This window comes from Dasypus novemcinctus, chromosome 21 (genome assembly GCF_030445035.2).
Source record: "Dasypus novemcinctus isolate mDasNov1 chromosome 21, mDasNov1.1.hap2, whole genome shotgun sequence".
In the NCBI taxonomy this organism is placed as follows: Eukaryota; Metazoa; Chordata; class Mammalia; order Cingulata; family Dasypodidae; genus Dasypus; species Dasypus novemcinctus.
Window position 1 is genome coordinate 57,702,501 of NC_080693.1, and position 19,422 is coordinate 57,721,922.

General features: G+C 36.2%; 1 protein-coding gene across 2 annotated transcripts in view; it reads right to left on the minus strand.

Moving 5' to 3' along the window:
* Positions 1–19,422, minus strand: part of NPEPPS (aminopeptidase puromycin sensitive) — a 125,070-nt gene that overhangs the window by 11,918 nt on the left and 93,730 nt on the right. For both annotated transcript variants that reach the window (XM_004457835.4, XM_071210636.1), the window contains 9 exons: positions 19,229–19,343; positions 16,838–17,002; positions 15,899–16,003; positions 15,421–15,481; positions 13,208–13,317; positions 6,125–6,188; positions 4,510–4,649; positions 2,611–2,745; positions 1,091–1,310 (listed from right to left, as the gene is read on the minus strand). In XM_004457835.4, coding sequence (XP_004457892.2) covers positions 1,091–1,310; positions 2,611–2,745; positions 4,510–4,649; positions 6,125–6,188; positions 13,208–13,317; positions 15,421–15,481; positions 15,899–16,003; positions 16,838–17,002; positions 19,229–19,343 — 1,115 coding nt within the window. The remainder of the gene's footprint in view (positions 1–1,090; positions 1,311–2,610; positions 2,746–4,509; positions 4,650–6,124; positions 6,189–13,207; positions 13,318–15,420; positions 15,482–15,898; positions 16,004–16,837; positions 17,003–19,228; positions 19,344–19,422) is intronic.

Here is a 19,422-nt window from a genome sequence, read left to right on the forward strand (position 1 = left end):
ATCAGATCAAGGCCCTCTGCTCAAAACTCTTTAAATTAGCTACGTACTACTAAATGTAAAATTAAAGACTGCTGAGAAGCAGATGTGGCTCAAGCGACTGATTTCCCGACTACCACAAGGGAGGTCCCTGCTCGGTTCCTGGTGCCTCCTAAAGAAGAGAGCAAGCTGGCATGACAGGCAGGTGCTATTAATAAATAAATATTCAAACAAACAAAAACAAACCCTTACACTATAGCCCACAGGTCCTATAGGATCTCTGCTTTCCACTGCCCATTCCTTTCTACCAACTTCTGACTTGATCTTGCACTCTATCCTTTATTCACTTTACCCTGGCCTTACTGGCCTCGTTATTCCTTGAACACACCAAACTTGCTCCTGCCTCAAGTCTTTTAAACTTGCTGTTCCCTCTGTCTGGACCACACCAACCCCATCTCCTAATATATCCTCACAATTCTCTCCTTCAGGTCTCTGTTAATGCTCAAATGTCACCTCTTTAGTGACAGTTTCCCTCTGCCATGTGGTATGTTATATATTTGTTTACTGGTGTCTCTCACTAGAATGTAAACTATACAAGGACAATGTTCTGTTCACTGTATGTGTCATCGGTTCCTAGAATAGCAGTACCAGACATTTATTAGTGCACAAATAATTGTTGACTAAATGAAGAAATCATAATAGAGTAGGGAACACATGTAAAAAGCAAATGACTTCCTTATTTCAGAAAGCTGGTCCTGTGCCTCTCAGCACTTTTTTGAGTTGTACATATGGTGCCTGATACTTATGGTGACAATAAATAAAATAATCCCAACTTCCCTTCAGTTGTTCCCGATTATCAACAGGCCTTTCCAAACTCTTATTTTTACCATTTGCTTTGTGTACAAATCATATTAGCAAAACTACACTTAATCACTATTCTTTTAATGTTGGTGACCCATGTAAATTTTACCAGTAGGCTAAAAAGACTCAAGTCTTAATGGGAATGTATGAATAGCTGAATATATAGTTACATCCAGTAGATTCAAAGGTGGATGCTACTATTAATAGCTGGATAAAAAAATAAATATTTCTGGCTATTTAGTATATCTATTACCTTCTCCAGATTTCGGATCCCAGCCCAGTCTCTCCCCTATAGGTGAAAATACATCTTTCACAAATTCCTGGATTTCCTCATAGAAGTCTGTGTGGGATAAGAGAGTTGAGAGAATCCCCAGGTTACAGCTCAGGTCGCTCCATACAGTATAATTGGGCTCATTCACAAAAGCCTCCATGACTTTTAGAACCTCTACAGTGCTAATGATTCCAGCTCGAGCCTGGGATAGGAAAAAGCATAAATTAATCTAGTCTTCAAACAAAAATAAAATAAAAAAACACAAGCATGAATATGTTGCATTATCTTCTGCTAGCTAAGTCATCTCTTTAGGTTACAGAAAACGAGACTATATAAGCTCAGAAGAGCACTGACAGAATAAAACTCTTATTATGACAATATTCCTTATTTACTTCTTTGTTATTTTTCAAAGTCATTTAAAAAAGACAACACAATTCAACGAACTTGGGAAAAACTGAAGGAAAAAAAGAGAAAATAGATTAACTTCCTATTTTTATTCAGTTTCTGAGGACTTAGTTTTGTTTTTGTTTTGAAATTTTTCATACTTTCAGAAAAGCTGCAGAAATAGTTGGGGCCTTGGTTTTTGACAGAGGCTCTTTCAAAACTGGACCTACAAACTGTGTCAACTTTATCCTGTCCTTTACTTATTTCTAAAAAAAACGCTAACTGGAAGGTACTACAAATTCAGAGTCCTTTCAGAAACAACTAACAGAGTTAAGAAAAAGAACTTGTGTTACAACGGCCAACTGCACAAACAGCCCACTCTCCAGGGAATGGTCTCTCTCAGCAATGAGATCAGCAGATGTGAGGTTTTGTACATCAATGCTAATCTGTGTTTATACAGAGGAGAAATCCAGACCAGTAACTGCAGAGGAGAGGGAAAACTTCAAGTCCAATTTAAAGGAAAACTAGGAGGAATCTGACAATTTTATCATAAAGACATCTAGAAATTACCTAATTCATATTGCAGTTTAGAATCATAAAGTTGATAATATTATACTGATTGCTGGATTTAAATCCTTTCTGAAACAAAGCCAAATATAATTTTAAAGCTAATGGGTTACTATGATTTGAGAAATAACAGAATGTTAAGATTCTAGAGTCTCCTAGCAAAGTATAACCACTATTTAAAAAAAACCAAAAACATAAATTACTCTGAATTAGTTACTAAAAAAATATAACAGGGAGATTTCTTCCAGGCTCATATTAATTATTATTCAAAGGAAAAGGATGTTTGCCTTAAAAAGGATAATTTAAAGATTGTTGGGGGGAAGGGGAGAACTGGGTTAGCAGTGATTATATGGCATTTGCTTCTGGTAAATTATAAAGGTTCAATCTTGTTATGTTCACTAATATTGAGTCCTTTGTTCTAGTCCCAAAGGTGGCAAACCTTCAGGAAGAACTATATTCTTCTTATTTTATGTTTCAGTGAGATACTCCAGGAAAAACAAAGTCCTTTAATCAACAAAATTCATCATGGTTCTTGAATAAGAGGTGCTCACCAAGGAGAAGAGGTCATTCTGTAGTCCAAGTCGATCCACAGGAGGCAGAGAAAGGTCACGAATGCCTGGTAATAAACTTTCCAGCATGGCCGAGCTGTACTGGGTGCGATAAAACCCAACTGTTCCCAGGTTTAACTGAAAAGATATCCAACAGCTACTATTAAACAGTTACACTTATTTTTTTATTTTTATTTTTTTATTTTTATTTTTTATTTTTTAAAGATTTATTTATTTATTTTAATTTCCCCCCCTCCCCTGGTTGTCTGTTCTTGGTGTCTGTTTGCTGCGTCTTGTTTCTTTGTCCACTTCTGTTGTCAGCGGAACGGGAAGTGTGGGCGGTGCCATTCCTGGGCAGGCTGCACTTTCTTTTCACGCTGGGCAGCTTTCCTCACGGGCGCACTCCTTGCGCGTGGGGCTCCCCCACGCGGGGGACACCCTTGCGTGGCAAGGCACTCCTTGCGCGCATCAGCACTGCGCATGGGCCAGCTCCACACGGGTCAAGGAGGCCCGGGGTTTGAACCGCGGACCTCCCATATGGTAGACGGACGCCCTAACCGCTGGGCCAAAGTCCGTTTCCCTACACTTATTTTTTTAAATTAACCTTTGTAGGTATGAAAGGAGTTCTGATTTCAGATATATCTGGATGTAAAATAAAGACCATATACACTAATAGGGATTAAAACAAAACAACACATAAAGAAGAAAGTAGATGTCAAAGTAAGGGTCAGCAGGAAGAATGTGGCAAGGAGGGAGGAAATAACTTGAATAAATTTTTATTTCTAATCCCAGTGGATAATTTTAGATTTATAGAAAACAGGTACTATATATAAACATGCTTGGCAGGGCAATCTCTGTGGAAGAGACTAAAACTTTACAATTATTGATCTATTGAGCCCAGAGCCTCAAAAGATTAACTATTTCCCAGGTCCTAAATTTTAAAATATTACATAGACCTAAAAGACAATTTCAAACAATTTTTGGAGTAAGAGAGTCATGAGTCTATAGCAACTTACCAACAGTCAAAAGATATTTTTGAAAGTATATATATATATAAACATTAAAAAGTCATTCTATAACTCTAGTACTATTTTTTACTGACTTATCTTTTACTGTAGGAATAACACATTTACCTAATTACAATCACAGTAAACATGTTTTTCTCATTCATACCAACAAAATGTTCATATTGCTACATAATCTTACAGATTATAAATTCAAATAATATTCCTTTGATTGTTTTTTTCAGAGTATATTTTTATAATTAAAACAGAGAGGAAAATGGCTTTTTAGAAAAGCACTAAAGTGTAAGACAATATATAATTCCTAAGTTTATAATTGCTATAATTACAATTGCTAGAAGTCTGTAGTAGATACCTTCATTATAGAAGGTACAAAGTACAGAATAATTAAAAATATTTACCTATTGTTAATTTTGTGAAACTGTTTTAAAGCACCAGCAAATGAAGTCTACCTTTCAGTGGGACAAACTGATTATTAAGTGTCTGATCTCATTTGATTATAGTTGTAAACATATGATTATAACACATCATTGAAGTTATCCTATCATTAAAATGACAGGCAGTTTGGACTTACAAGAGTACAATGTTTTGCTAATGTGACTTTAGACACATTCTATCTCCCCACCGCCCTATCTGCTTACCTATCCCTCTTATCTGCTTACCTATCACCTCCTTAGATAATATAGGGTAATCTCTGGACAATACTACTTGGGAATAGGTTCTAAATTCCACATAGGTAAATTTAGAAATGTTTTTTTCTGTCAAAGTCCTAGTCTAAACTCAAGCAATAGAATTCAGAGACAGTCATAAGATAAAGGAAGTGAGAGAAAGAAATCAATTTAGGTAAGATAAAAATGGCTGTGCCATTTCTGGAACTCACCTTCATCCACTGGTCTGGTTTGACATTTTTCAAAACCACATTCATCTCTGGTTTATCCATTAGAATTTTTAGTTTGGCCTGGCTGGGATCTTCACTAGTAGAGACTGTGATAGGAACCATCCACTGAGGACAGTCTTCTCCTTAAGCAATAAAATAACAAATAGAAAATGTGAAAAAAAATTTCATACTGGAACAAATGGAAGGTAAGGCGAAGAGAGGCTGGTGTTATCCTAGCTATAGGCTTGAGGCGAACTATTTTATCAATAGCTCATTTTTATTGGTACACGTACTGCTGCACGTTACCTGAGCAAAGGATGAGACAATTTTCTAACAAAATCACAATAGTCTAAAAAAAGGGAGCAGTTTATTCACTTGTGGAATTACAAATGCAATAATTTTAACTTAACCGTTCTTTTCCCTTTTCACAAGCAAAAGAAACAGGAACAATTTTACCGTTAAAATAATATACGCTGCTGAAAAACTGAAAGGTTGGATTTTATTGTTGTCCTAAGAGCTTTTGAACACTGAGGAATCGTATCTAAAAGCCAAAGCTTTTGGAAGGCAAGTATACTGACTTGGATGCCAGAGAGCAAAACAGACTTTGCAGGAAGATGCCAAACAAAGGAGATTCAATGTTCCATACATTTTATGGTACTGTTTTCATAAGTTATACAGCTTTATGCTATCAAGCTAAACTATGAATTCAAATCTCCTCCTGACACTTGGATATTTCAGATTTTAATGTTGCCTATACTGATCCCAGAGAATTAGAAAAACCTGTAAAACCTTTCAGTCCTACAATGAGGATTACAGGTATAATGTAAAATGGTAACTGTTACACTTAAGAGATTTATTTGGATTATAAACCTGTTATTTTTAACTTGTCAGACACTGATTACAAGCATAGTTAATTCTGATAAACAAGTGCCCCAAGGAGGACTACTGTTTTAAAGGAAGTGAGAAATGTACAGAAAAATACTTCTTGATTTTTCATTTTAATTGATTTCCTGGGTAAAAAAAAGTAATATTAAGAAAAACAGTATCTAGTAGTAGTTAAAAACACAAACTCATGGAATCAGACTATTTTGTTTGAATTCCCACTCTTTACGTTATTAGGTGATCCTGGGCAATTTAACTCACCTAATTCATCTGTAAAATGGAAATACCACCATCTACTTTATAGGGCTATTGAAAGTACAAAATAAGGGCCAGTTATAGTGCTTAGCATAATGACTGGCATATAATAAATATAATAATCATTGGTCTTCCCCTTTCTTATTTGCTTAATAACTTACTTATTATGCCTGAGAATTATAAAATAAAATAAAAAAGCCACCAGCACAAACACATACTGGGGATTAAGGCTAGACACGTCACTTCTTCGGTGCTCCAATCCTTCTTCATTCCTTATAGTCTCCAATAATACACAGAGACATGGAATTTCAAAAACCTAGGGGGGCAGGTGCAGCTCAGTGGTTGAGCACCTGCTTCCCATATATGAGGTCCCAGGTTGAATCCCCGGTCCCTCTTTAACAATGATTTTCAATTAATTGGAATACTACATATGGTACCCAAATTCAGTGATCAGCTCCCACTTAAAGGGTCATCTGCTTACCAACATATGGTCCACTCGCACAGAACTTCCTTTGGGACAACCTCAGTAATCTGTCATCTTCTACCTAAAAGCAAAAACAAAGGCTATAGTAGTATTAACACTTTTTTGGCAGAGAGGGGAAACATTTCTGTTACAAAGTAGACTGTGGAGCAAGTACAGACAAATTTTCATGAATAAACAATGGCAATGAAATAGGAAATAAGCCACTATTTCTTATTTAGCCCTCAAAATAGTACTACTTTTTTTTCTTATTTTTATTTAATACTACTCTTAATAAAAGGCCAAATTCCATATATTATGGCCCCTTGGAAGAGAGATGTACAAGAAAGACACCCAGATGAGAAAAGGTTCTTAAAAATTTCAGAGTATTCAAGTTTTAAAAGGGAAAGTCAATAATAAACCATACTTCAGCAAGTTATTTTCATCTTTATAGAGAAAGGTTATGTCTTTAGTCTTTTCCACTTTTTTTTTTAAAGATTTATTTTATTTATTTCTCTCCCCTTCCTCCCCATTGTCTGCTCTCTGTGTCCATTCGCTGTGTGTTCTTCTGCATCCGCTTGCATTATCAGGCAGCACTGGGAAACTGCATCTCTTTTTTGTTGCGTCATCTTGCTGCGTCATCTCTCCGTATATGCAGCACCACTCCTGGGCAGGTTGTGCTTTCTTCACGTGGGGTGGCTCTCCTTGCAGGGCACACAACTTGCATGTGGGGCACCCCTATGCAGGGGCTCCCTGCATGGCATGGCACTCCTTGCATGCAGCAGCACTGCACGTGGGCTACTTTACCACATGGGTCAGCGGGCCCTGGAGATCAAACGCTGGACCCTCCATGTGGTAGATGGATGCTCCATCAGTTGAGCCACATCCACTTCCCAAGTCTTTTCCACTTCTAAGAAGTGGTAACATTTGGGGAGTGGATGGAGCTCAGTGGTTGAGCATCTGCTTCTCATGTACAAGGTCCTGAAGTTCAATCCCTGGTACCTTCTAAAAAATAATAGTGATTCAGACTAGGGAGGAAAATTGCAAATAATAAAAAGGTCAGAAGCAACAAGGGCCAGTATATATGTTTAAAAATTATCTTTCAACAGTATGCAGTCATTTGTTTCATTTATCATTTCTTACTATGCCCTGGATTTCAAATAACACAGGATATAACAGACTTAAAATCAATTAAATCAAATGTAAAATTGGCCAGTGATCTCCATGGATAAAATGACTTGAAGAGTCAGAATTGAAAAATGAAAAAAAAAAAAAAAAAAATTGAGTTAAGATGCAATGACCACACTGATGCCATGAAGAAACTCTTAGGGAATTTAAATACCACATCACTGGTGGCTTAAAACAAGACCAGATAATTGTGGGAACATGGCAGAATAGGAAGCTCCAGGAATTCCTCCACCAAAACAAATATTCAACTGGCAGGAACAGTTTTAATCAACTACTTTGAAACTTGGAGTCTAGGGGACCATGAGGGCATCCAGGGAGGAGGAGCAGGAAAAGAATGGTAAACTGCAACAAAGACTCTTGAGTTTTACCCTCTGTAGTAGCTACCACAGCAAGCTCCTGGTATAGCTTGCTGGTACTAGGGTGGGACATAAAGAACTTGTTCTCCAAATGCCAGGGATATATGTTCTGATCCCTTATCTCTACTCCAAATCAACTACTTCAGAGCCCTGGGGTCGGCTCCCAGGACAGCCACTGTTCCAAATCCCCCCCTGGGGGTGGCAGAGAAATTTTAAAACATAGCTAAAACTACAGTAAACCAAAAGTTGGTTCTTTAAAAAGATCAATAAAATTGACAAACTTTTAGCTAGGCTGACAAAAAAAAAGATGACACAAATAATTAAAATCAGAAATGTAAAGTGGGACATGACTACCAACCCCACAAAATTTTAAAAGTCTGTTAGTTTTTATTATGAACAACGGTACATGAACAAATTGGACAACCCAGATGAAATGGACAAATTTCTAGAAACACATAAACTATTAAATACCTACAATGACTCAAGAAGAATTAGAAGGGAAACGGATTTGGCTCAACAGATAGAGCAGGCCTTCCATATGGGAGGTCCAGGGTTCAAACCTAGGGCCTCTCGACCTGTGTGATGAGCTGGCCCACAGGCAGTGCTAATGTGTGCAAGGAGTGCTGTGCCACGCAGGGGTGTCCCCTGCGGAGGGGAGCCCCACAGGCAAGGAGTGCACCCCGTAAGGAGAGCCGTCCAGCGCGAAAAAAGTGCAGCCTACCCAGGAGTGGTGTCACACACACGGAGAGCTGATGCAGCAACATGACGCAACAAAAAGACACAGATTCCCGGTGCTGCTGACAAGAATTTAAGTGGACACAGAAGAACACACAGAAGATGGACACAGAGAGCAGACAACTGGGGGAGAGGGAGGGCGGGGAAGGGAAAAGAAATTAAAAAAAAAAAAAAAAAAGAAATAGAAGATCTCAACAAACCAATAACTAATAAAGAGACTGAATCAGTAACCAAAACCTCCCAACAAAGAAAAGCCTAGGGCCAGATGGCTTCATAGAAGAATTCCACCAAACATTCCAAGAATTACTACCTATTCTACTCAAAGTCTTCAAAAAAATTGAAAAGGAGGGCACACTCCCTACTTGTATTCTATGAGGGCAACATGACCCTCATACCAAAGCTTGATAAACATACCACAAGAGAAAAAACTACAGACCAATACCCTTATGAATACAGATGCAAAAATCCTCAACAAAATACCAGCAAATTGAATCCAACAGCACATCAAAAGAGTTATACACCATGACCAAGTGGGATTTACTCCAGGTATGCATGAGTGCTTCAACATAAGAAAATCACTTAATGTAATATACCACATTAACAAAACAAAAGGGGAAAAAACCACATGATAATCTCAACTGATGCAGAAATGACATCTGACAAAATCCAGCATACCCTTTCTTGATAGAAACACTTAGAAAACTAGGAATAGAAGGAAAACTTCCTTAATACAATAAAGGGTATATGTGAAAAACCCACAGCTAACATTATATTCAATGGTGAAAGCTGAAAGCTTTCCCTCTATGATCTGGAACAAGACAAGGATGCTCATCCACTCTCACCACTGTTTTTCAACAATGTACTAGAAGGTCTAGCCAGAGCAATTAAGCAAGAAAAAGAAATAAAAGGCATCCAAATTGAAAAGGAAAAAGTAAAACTTTCCCTAATGCAGATGACATGATCCTATACACACCAAGTCCCCAAAAATAGACAACAAAGCTACTGAAACTAATAAATGAATTGAGCAAAGTGGCCAGGGTACAAGATCAATGTGCAAAAATCCATAATAGGGAAGTGGATATGGCTCAAGCAGTTGGGTAACTGCCTACCACAAGGGAGGTCCCAGATTCACTTCCTAGTGCCTCTTAAATAAGACAAATAAGACAGTGAACTGATGAGACGGGCTGGTGTGGCAAGCTGATGCAACAAGATGATGCAATGAAGAGACAAAATGAGGAAACACAATGAGAGAGACAACAAGCAGGGTGTGAAGGTGGCTCAAGCAATTGGGTGCCTTCCTCCCACATGGGACATCCTGGTGCCTCCTAAAAAGAAGATGAGCATACAATAAGACACAGAGAGAAGACAGCAAGCGCAAACAAGGGGGGGGGGTTGATAAGTCTTTTTAAAAAATCCATAGTATTTCTAATTAAGAAAAAAAAATTCCATTTACAACAACAATTAAAAGAATCAAATATCTAGGAATGAATCTAACCAAGGTGTAAAGGCCTTTTACACAGAAAACAAGATAATGCTAAAAGAAATCAAAGACCTAAATAAATGGAAGGACATTTGGGGTTCATGGATTGGAAGACTAAATATTGTTAAGATGTCAATTATACCCAGAGTGATTTACAGATTCAACACAATCCCAATCAAAATTCCAACAGCCTACTTTGCAGAAAAGGAAAAAGTAATCATCAAATTTATATGGAAGAGTAAGGGGTTCTGGATAGCCAAGCCAACCTGAAAAAGAAATATGAAGTTGGGGGACTCACACTTCCTGATCTTATTATAAAGCTACAGTAATCAAAACAGTGTGGTACTGGCACAAGGACAGACATATAGAACAATGGAATTAAGAGTTCAGAAATCAGAGTGGATGTGACTCAAGTAGTTGAGTGCCCGCCTCCTACATAGGAGGACCCGGGTTTGGTTCTGGTGCCTCTTAAAGAAGACAAACAAGTGCAGACATCGAGCAAAAACAAGAAGCAAGACAATGAGCAAAAAACCACAAACAAACAAGTAGGGAGTGGATGCGGCTCAAGCAGCTGAGTATTCAACTCCCATGTGGGAGTTCTCTGGTTTAGTTCCCTGGGTCATCTGAAAACCTGAACAGAGAAAAACATTCAATGAACTAAACAAAACAAAATAAAACAAAACAAAACAAAGAACAAGCAAGGAGTGGCTGTGGCTCAAGCAGCAAAGAAAAAAAAAACAAGCAAAAAACCACAATGAAATCAATCCTCACATTTATAACCAACTGATTTTTTTTTTCTTTGAAGTACCTTTGCCAGGGACTGAACCTAGGACATTGTATATGGGAAGCCGGTGCTCAACCACTGACCTACACTGGCTCCCCACCAAATGATTTTGCAAAGGGTGCCAAATCGACTCAATGGGGAAAAGAATAAGTTTCTTCAACAAATAGGGCTGGGAAAATTGGATGTCCATGTGAAAGTGGACCTTCTACCTTACACCATATACAAAAAATTAAATCAAAATGGATCAAAGACCTAAATATAAGAACCAGAACTATGAAACTCCTATATGGAAGCATCTTCAGAATCTTGTGTTAGGTAATGATTTCTTTATACCCAAACCAAAGCAGCAAAAGAAAAGAAAGATAAATGGGACCTTCTCAAAATTAAAAACATTTGTGCAAAGGATTTTATCATGATAATATGAAAAGACAACTTATTCGATAGGAGAAAATATTTGGAAATCAGTTATTACTAAGGGTTTAGTATCCACAATGTTTTTTAAAAAATCTTATGCCTCAACAATTAAAAAAAACAAACATTTGTTACTTGTTTTTTTTTAAATGGCAAGACTTGAATAGACATTTCACCAAAGAAGATATACGAATGACCAAAACACACATGAAAAGATGCTGACATCATTAGCCATTAGCGAACTTTAAATCAAAACCACAATGAGATACCATTTTAAACCCATTAGAATGACTACTATCAAAAAAGGAAGTAAGAAAGAAAACAAAAGAAAATTACAAGTGTTGGAGAGGATGTGAAGAAAAAGGAACACTCACTCACTGCTAGAGGAAATGTAAACCGGTATAGCCACTATGGAGGGCAGTTTAACAAATTCTCAGAAAGTTAAATACAGAATTACTGTATGACCCAGCAATCCCACTTCTAGATATATACCCAAAACTGAAAGCAGGGACTTGAACTATTTGTACCCCGATGTTCACAGTGGCATGATTCACAATTGCCAAAAGATAGGTGCAACCCAAGTGTCCATCAATTGATGAATGAATAAATAAAATGTGGTACATACATGCAATGAAATATTATTCAGTGGTAAAAAGGAATGAAGTTCTGATACATGTGAAAACATGGATGAACCCTGGAGACATGTTGAATGAAATAAGCTACACAGAGTATATGATCTCTGATGTGCAATAATTCGAAGAAGCAAATTCAGAGTGAGAAACTAGAAAACAGGTTATATTGGGCTGGGGTGGGGGTAGGGAATGTGGAGTTAATGCTTAAATTGTACACAGTTTCTATTTGGGTTGATCTTAAAGTATTGGTAATGAATGGTGGCGATGGTAGCACAACACTGTGAATTTAATAGCACTGAATCACATATGAAAATGTGGCTAAAAGGGGGAAATATCAGGTTGTATATATGTTACTAGAATAAAACAACAATATAGAAATGCACAGCACAGTGAACCATACTGTAAACAATGAACGTTAGTTAACAGTATAATTATAAAATGTTCTTTCATGAATTTTAACAAATGTACACACTAAAGGAAGGTGTTAATAATTGGGTGTTATATGGGAACCCTGTATTTTATGTATGATTTTTCTGTAACCCAAGTTCTCTAAAACAAACAAAAACCACATCACTCGAAAAAGTTGACAGCTGACTTTTAAATTGGTTCAAAATTAAAACAAAAAATATTTAAATTTGGGGAATATAAAGTGAGACATTGATCATAAGATATTATAAGCTGCAGAGCTCTCCTATTCTTAAAGAAATGAAGAGTCACAGACAGACCTTTTAAATTGTAACATAATACGGAAGATGAGTTTGGTTGTGCTTGTAGACAAAAAAAATTAAATATACAACAAAACAAAGAAGGAAGACCTTGCAGCTTGATGAAAAAGTTAAGTGAGGGGAAGTAGACTCGGCCCAATGATTAGGGCGTCCATCTACCACATGGGAGGTCCGCGGTTCAAACCCTAGGCCTCCTTGACCCATGTGGAGCTGGCCCATGCGCAACGCTGATGCATGCAAGGAGTGCTGTGCCATGCAGGGGTGTCCCTGCGTAGGGGAGCCCCATGCACAAGGAGAGCCGCCCAACACGAAAGTAAGTGCAGCCTGCCCAGGAATGGTGCCGCCCAAATGGAGGGATGACGCAACAAAAAGAAACACAGATTCCCGTGCCACTGACAACTACAGAAGCAGACAAAGACGACGACGACGCAGCAAATAGACACAGAGAACAGACAACCCGGGGTGGGGGAGGTGGGAAGAAATAAATAAATAAATCTTTTAAAAAATAAAAATAAAAATAAACCCCTCTTGGTAATTTTAGAATTTTATTAACAAGTTTAGTGTTTTCTTCTGGGACATTAAGAGTAAACAGAATTTTTTTCTACCATAAGCACGTATGATTTTAATGATATAGGAAGCAAACCATTTTTTGTAGTGGTAAGTCACTGAGAAAAAAGTACAAAGGCTGGTTTAAACGTCATCTAGAATAGTTAGAAAAGCGAATTTAATAAAATCGTGTTGAATTTTAACTAAAATACTATCAGACAAATCGAAGGACTTTTAATAAGTTTACCTGTTCTGCTTCAACATAAATGAGTGGGAATCCCATTTGTTTGGTCCAGGTATTCATCACAGCTGCTATAGGTTTACCACTAGCATTTTCTAAACTTTCCCAGAGATCCTCTAGAAGACAAACATAAATAATGAACATCAAAAATGCTTACATTTTTATTTTCTTACTCAAACCAGAAATTTTATTTAACACTGCAGCATTACTACTGGGACCTATTCTTTGGCTCCTTTAGGTTAAAAAAATAGTGGGCCAAATTGATGTCCCTCCCCTCCATTAAGTAAACTCTACTTAAAAAAATGGTTTTAATTTTAAAGAATTCTTAATTGTTCAAATTTATAAGAAAAATTAGAAATTAAAATAGAAATTAGAAATTAAAATTAGAAATTAAATAAAAAAGACAGTCTTTTCAAATAAGCAAATGGAAACATGCTAATATTACTACTAATGACTCACTCACAAACTTAAACCATTATACCCATTCAATTAACAGAAGTTAAAAATTACTCTGATATGGTTAAAGTAAAACTCATGGTCAAACATCACTGGTGCTAGGGAAAGCAAAAGAGCAGTATAATGTGGTAAATACTATGAGAGTGGTGTGCACAGAGGAAATACACTTAAATATTCAATAAGGCTGAAAAAAGAGGGTATATGTGTAGGAGTAACAGAAAATGAGTCTAAAAAGGTAGATAAGGCCTAAATTGCTCAAGACTCTGTATGCCTTCAAAGAAGTACAGATTTTTTTTAAAGGAGGTATTGGGGATTGAACCTAGGACCTTGTAGATGGGAAGCAAGTACTCAACCACTGAGCTACATCTGCTCCCCAATGAGAGTTGGGTTCTTTGTTTGTTTTGTATTTAGGAGGTACTGGGGATCATACATGGGAAGCCAGCACTCAACTTCTCATACATGGGAAGCCAGCACTCAACTTAAGCTATACCCACTCCCTGAAGTACAGATTTTTATATCTTTGAAAGGAATTTAGTTATCTCAAGTACTATTAACCAGTAGGGTGATACAATTAGATATTCATGTTAGAAAGGTAACCCTAGTCTTAGTGTGAGAAATCAAATTGAAGGGTACGGGAAAAGGCAAGAAGCAGTAAATTAGTAGGCAACTGAGAATACCACTGGAGAAATCAGGGAGGCACGACTAAGGAAGGAGCAGTGAGAATAGACAGAGTGCTGGAAGAGGATTAAGATCATGGCTGGGAACTGCAATGTATTTGAACTGCCCATTGTTTTTCAAACAAAAATTGTAAAATACGGTGTGGGAGTTCGTTTGAAAAGTAGACTCTTAGGCCCCATCTCAGACCTACTGAATTAGAAACATTTTACCAGACCCCAGGTGGCTGCACATAAATTACAATTAACAAGTAAAAGCTCTTTCCCCCCATACACACACACACACACACACACACACACACACGACATAAAACTTTGAAGAGTACATATTCTCCAGCCCCATTTTAAGGAACAGAATGCCTTTCCATTTTACAAATTAAAAAGGAAATTTTCAAGAGGAGAATGGATTAGTCAAAATTACCTCCTGATCTGAACAGAGAGGCAAACACAGGATTTTAAATTCAAAGGCCACTCATTAACCTCAGGAACAGACCAAGTTCAAGCCTCTTTAACCTCTGTCATTCTATTAAACACTAAAGACATCATCACAAACTTTGTCTTTTAAAACTTCTGTCCACTGAAGAACTAAAAATTCCAAGTCTGGCTTTTCATATTCAAGCAATTCTTACATCTTTATTCTTCCATTTGACTGTGATATCCAATAAATTATAGACCTATCATATGCTAAAAATCTTAAGACCCTATACTCCATTAAACTGTTGTTCATGAGTTCACTCTTAAAAACGGTTAATTTGCAACTATTTTAATGTACAATTATCAATTTAAGGCAATAAAACCAGCCAGTTACCAAAAGAAAAAGCTCTGGTTTGATCAACAGAACTTCTTCAGGTTTTTTAAAGTAGCAAAAACACTGAACTATGGAAAGAACACTGGAGGATGACCAAAAGAATAATGAGCCCTGATTCATGTTGATTAAATTACTTACTACGTGGGTTCATAAATCAACTTTATTTCCTTTCCTTTACATGGAAAGTTAAGCATTTCGAACAAATATAAAATATCCCACCCTCGACAGAGTGCCAACACATTTATCCCTCTCTGTTTCCATTTCCAATTATTAAAGATTACCTGTGGCAGCATTCTTTTGTTGGAACTTGGTTAAATACATGTTCATTCCTTTCTTAAAGTCCTGAGAAAACATAATTTTTTAAATCCAGGAGAGTCAGATCTAAGAATTTATAGTATATGTGTACATTAGTACTCAAAAGTTCATTCAAATTGAGTTTCAGATATACTTAAAAAAATATATTTCCTTGGATACTCATTGCCTTTAAGAATGCATACTTTTGCCCTTGCTTTTAACTTTTATACCAGCCTTCCACTTCTAAATATACCTGAACATCATTCATATAAGAGACTGTAATTATCAATTTTAAAAGAAACAAAGACAAGCCAGAACAGAGTAATGTTCTTCTAGATTCTAGAAAAATTATCTAGGAACGGCATCAAAATAGAATCAGACATTTTTTTCATGCACAACTCTCTGATTTCATCAGAAAAGAATAAGAATCAAAGATTTTTGAAACTTTAAATTGTTGTTTTTTACCTTATCTCCAATGTAGTCATGCAGCATTCGGATGACAGATGCACCTTTGCTATATGATATAGCATCAAATATCTCATCAACCTCAGCAGGATGGCCCACACTGACCTAGCAGACAGCATGATTCAGGGTTATGACAGGAAGCAGACAGCATGTAACACTGAATTACATAAAATCTTTCTAGGAAAACCCTTCTAACTCATATTTTTCTGCCTTTAGCTCACTCATAATGTACAATGATAATACTCAAAAAAGTACAATAACTAATACTGATAAAGTAGAACACATAACATGATCCTTATCATCATGTAGAGCCTCAGTTCCAGTCCTGGCTCAGCTCTGTTAAAAGGCAAGTCATTATGGATCTGTTTATTCTCAGTGGTCAAGTACAGATATAAAAAATATTTTATTTCTTTGCCCTAACTGTAATGGACAATTATATAGGAACTTGGTTAAATATGTCAAAGTAGGATTATAACTCTAGTTCCCAGGAGGTAAAATTTATACCATAAATTAACTGAAGTGAAGATAGGCTAAGTCAAGATAATTAAAATATGTACAAAAACAGACATCAACAATAAAAGAATATGTTCAGAACTTTCCTTAAAAACAACAATGGAATCACAGTGTTCCCCTACAATTTTTACACAACACTATGGCTTTCCCATATCACTCAATAAAAAAGAATTCAGTCAATGTTTTTAAGTACATAGCACCTGCTTCTATAAAAACAAAATTGTTATACTGCCTACCTTAAAAAGAAACATAATGAGAACTTACTCTTATTAGATTTTCAACACTAGAAATATAAACTATAAAAACAAGTAAAATGAAATCACTCATACAAGAGTTTTCATTTTTTTTTTCAGAGTGTCTCTATAACAAAGTACTTATTTCATCGAAAATGACAACAAAGGTCAGTGGTTAGAAAGTATGGCTCACTTCAATAGGATGGCTGTTATCTAAGGCGTCAAGTTCCTGGGCACGGGTGTAATCAGCAGAAACAAATTGAGTCCAGATATCATACTCTGGGAAGCAGTGGTCTACACACAGATATTCAATCCAGGAAGCAAAACCTTCATTTAACCAAAGATGAGTCCACCATTCCTAAAACAAAAGATGGAAGTATGTAAAGAAAACAAAATGCTTGTCATTTCACTAGTCTGAAAAATATGTGCCTTCTACTATATTAAAAAACTAACAACTTACTGACCAAAAATTCAACTCAAAACACTAGTAAATAACTTACATTTCTGAAAAAAAGAGAAAGCTATAAGAGATAATCAAGGAAGACTAACTGGTAGTTAAGAATTATGCCTGAGGAACATTTTCAAAATATTGCTCAGTAACTTCTTACTACCAAAGGTAGAAAAGGAAGGAAAAAAACCTACATGTGGAAAAGGGGAAGAGAATGGATAAATATAGGCAAGAGCAGAAACGAAAAATATTGCCACAAAAAGTTTAGCTTAGCAAAGGGATTTTCTTTCTCTGAAAGAAAACAGAAAACTACCAAGGCCAACCAAGGAAAACTTGCAATTATATAGGACCCTGGTTAAATAGAAAACCAGTACTGCATATATAAGGAGGGTTAAATGAAATTAATAGATGTATCATGGCAATAAGTTCAGTAACGAATGGAATTTAAACATTTATGGAAAACTAAAGTAGTTTAAAGTGAGTTGAATGGGCAATGAATATACTGGGTCACAAATAAAACCAACTTAAAAAAAGAGATCTCAATTTAATTTTCCTTAAAGTTGTTAAACCTCTTGCAAAAATAAACCAATATATGCAAGACAGATGCTAAAGAACTAATGCAATGTTGAAAAATAAAAGGCCATTTTGAAATTCTGAAAGTGGTAAGTGGCTATTTGCCCATGTGCTTTGTGCTATTTAATTGGTAGCCTCCACTAAGTTGGTAGAAAGCTAAAGTTTTCCCCCCATCTCTCTCTCTAAGCCCTCAGAATTTCACTTTATGGAAAAGTTGGTATCTAGTAACTATTCACACCCAGTAAAAATAAGACTATACATATTTCCCTTATTAAAATTAATTGCTAAGTTTCAAAATAAAATCATAAAAATATAGTCTTCTCAAAGCTGAGCAAATATATTGTTTGGTAGGAAGTAGCAAACTTGCTGCATTAGGAGAAAGGAAAGAGCACACTTACTTCCGCATAAAATTATTATTTCTAAAACTTTTTTTTTCATTTTCTAAGTAAAATTTTACACATCCAAAGCAAAAGGGAAGGATTTAATTCAGGGCTGACTTCCTTCAGAAACTTTCTCAGACATGTAATAGTTGCATATTAGTTGCTCATTTCTGTGATACATGGACTTAGCCAATATCCAAGTCAGGTTATACTCTTTGGCAGCCTAAAATGCTGCCAGATAAATTGGCTAGCTCCAGAATCCTCAATTCTTTCACTTCTGGGATTAAACCTGTGTTCCTAAAAACTAACACAGTTAATTTCCACAGATAGTATTCAGAATAAGAGTAAAAGCTCAAGACTGAAGGACTGAAATCATTCACTGCAAATATTTTGATAAACGAGGATTTCAACTGGAAATTTTTTTGTTTTGTTGTTCAAAGAACTTTAAGGTGAGGCACTGTTTTCCCAAAATGAAATGAAGGATAAAAGCCCATACAATGCCACTTTGCTTTAATAATTCTCAAAAATGTCGTTTGCCCTCTACAGACATGAGGGTATTAGATCCCTCTCAACAAGCAATTTCATATTTTTAAATGGCAATTTCTTAGTGGTGCTACTGCCTTCCAAAGCACTAACTAATGTTTCTTCTTAAAAAAAAAAAAACCAAACAAACAAAAAAACTATTTTAAACTAGTAACAGAAAGAGCTAGTGAATATCTTGAGAGAAAAAAAACAGAAAACTACAAGCTATTAAAGTCCAGACAAGGATTTCTAAGGGTCCCCATGTTTGTAATAGTCCAAGGAATAAATTTATTCGTGGTCTAGTAAATCCCCATGACAAGGAAGGATGAAATTGCAAGTATGTCCCTTGGTTCAAATTGTACTTAATAACAAGTTAAGAAATACATGTGGGGAATGAAGGGAGGAAGGGAGGGAGGGAAGAAGAGAATAAAATTTTCCCCCACTTGCAGACAAACTCCTCAATAGTTTAACACAGAGATTATGATAAACGGTGTTCATTAACACAGAGATTATGATAAAAAATGGACCTTTTAAAATAAACTTTTTCTATCACAATTATTTTTAGCATAACGTTCGAGGCAAACCTGAAATACTACATAACCAAAATAATGTGCAGCAGGATGAAGATAAATGTATTTGAGCACTTAAAAATATTAAATACCATAGTAACAAGATTTCCAAACCATTGATGGGCGAGTTCATGTCCTACAACCAGAGCAACCCACTGGCGGGATGAAGAACAGGAATTTTTTGGATCAATAAGCAATGCAGTCTCCCTGTGTTTAAAAAAAACACACACACACACACAATCAAATAGAAGTACTGCAATTAAAGCAGGCATGCAACAAGTGGGGC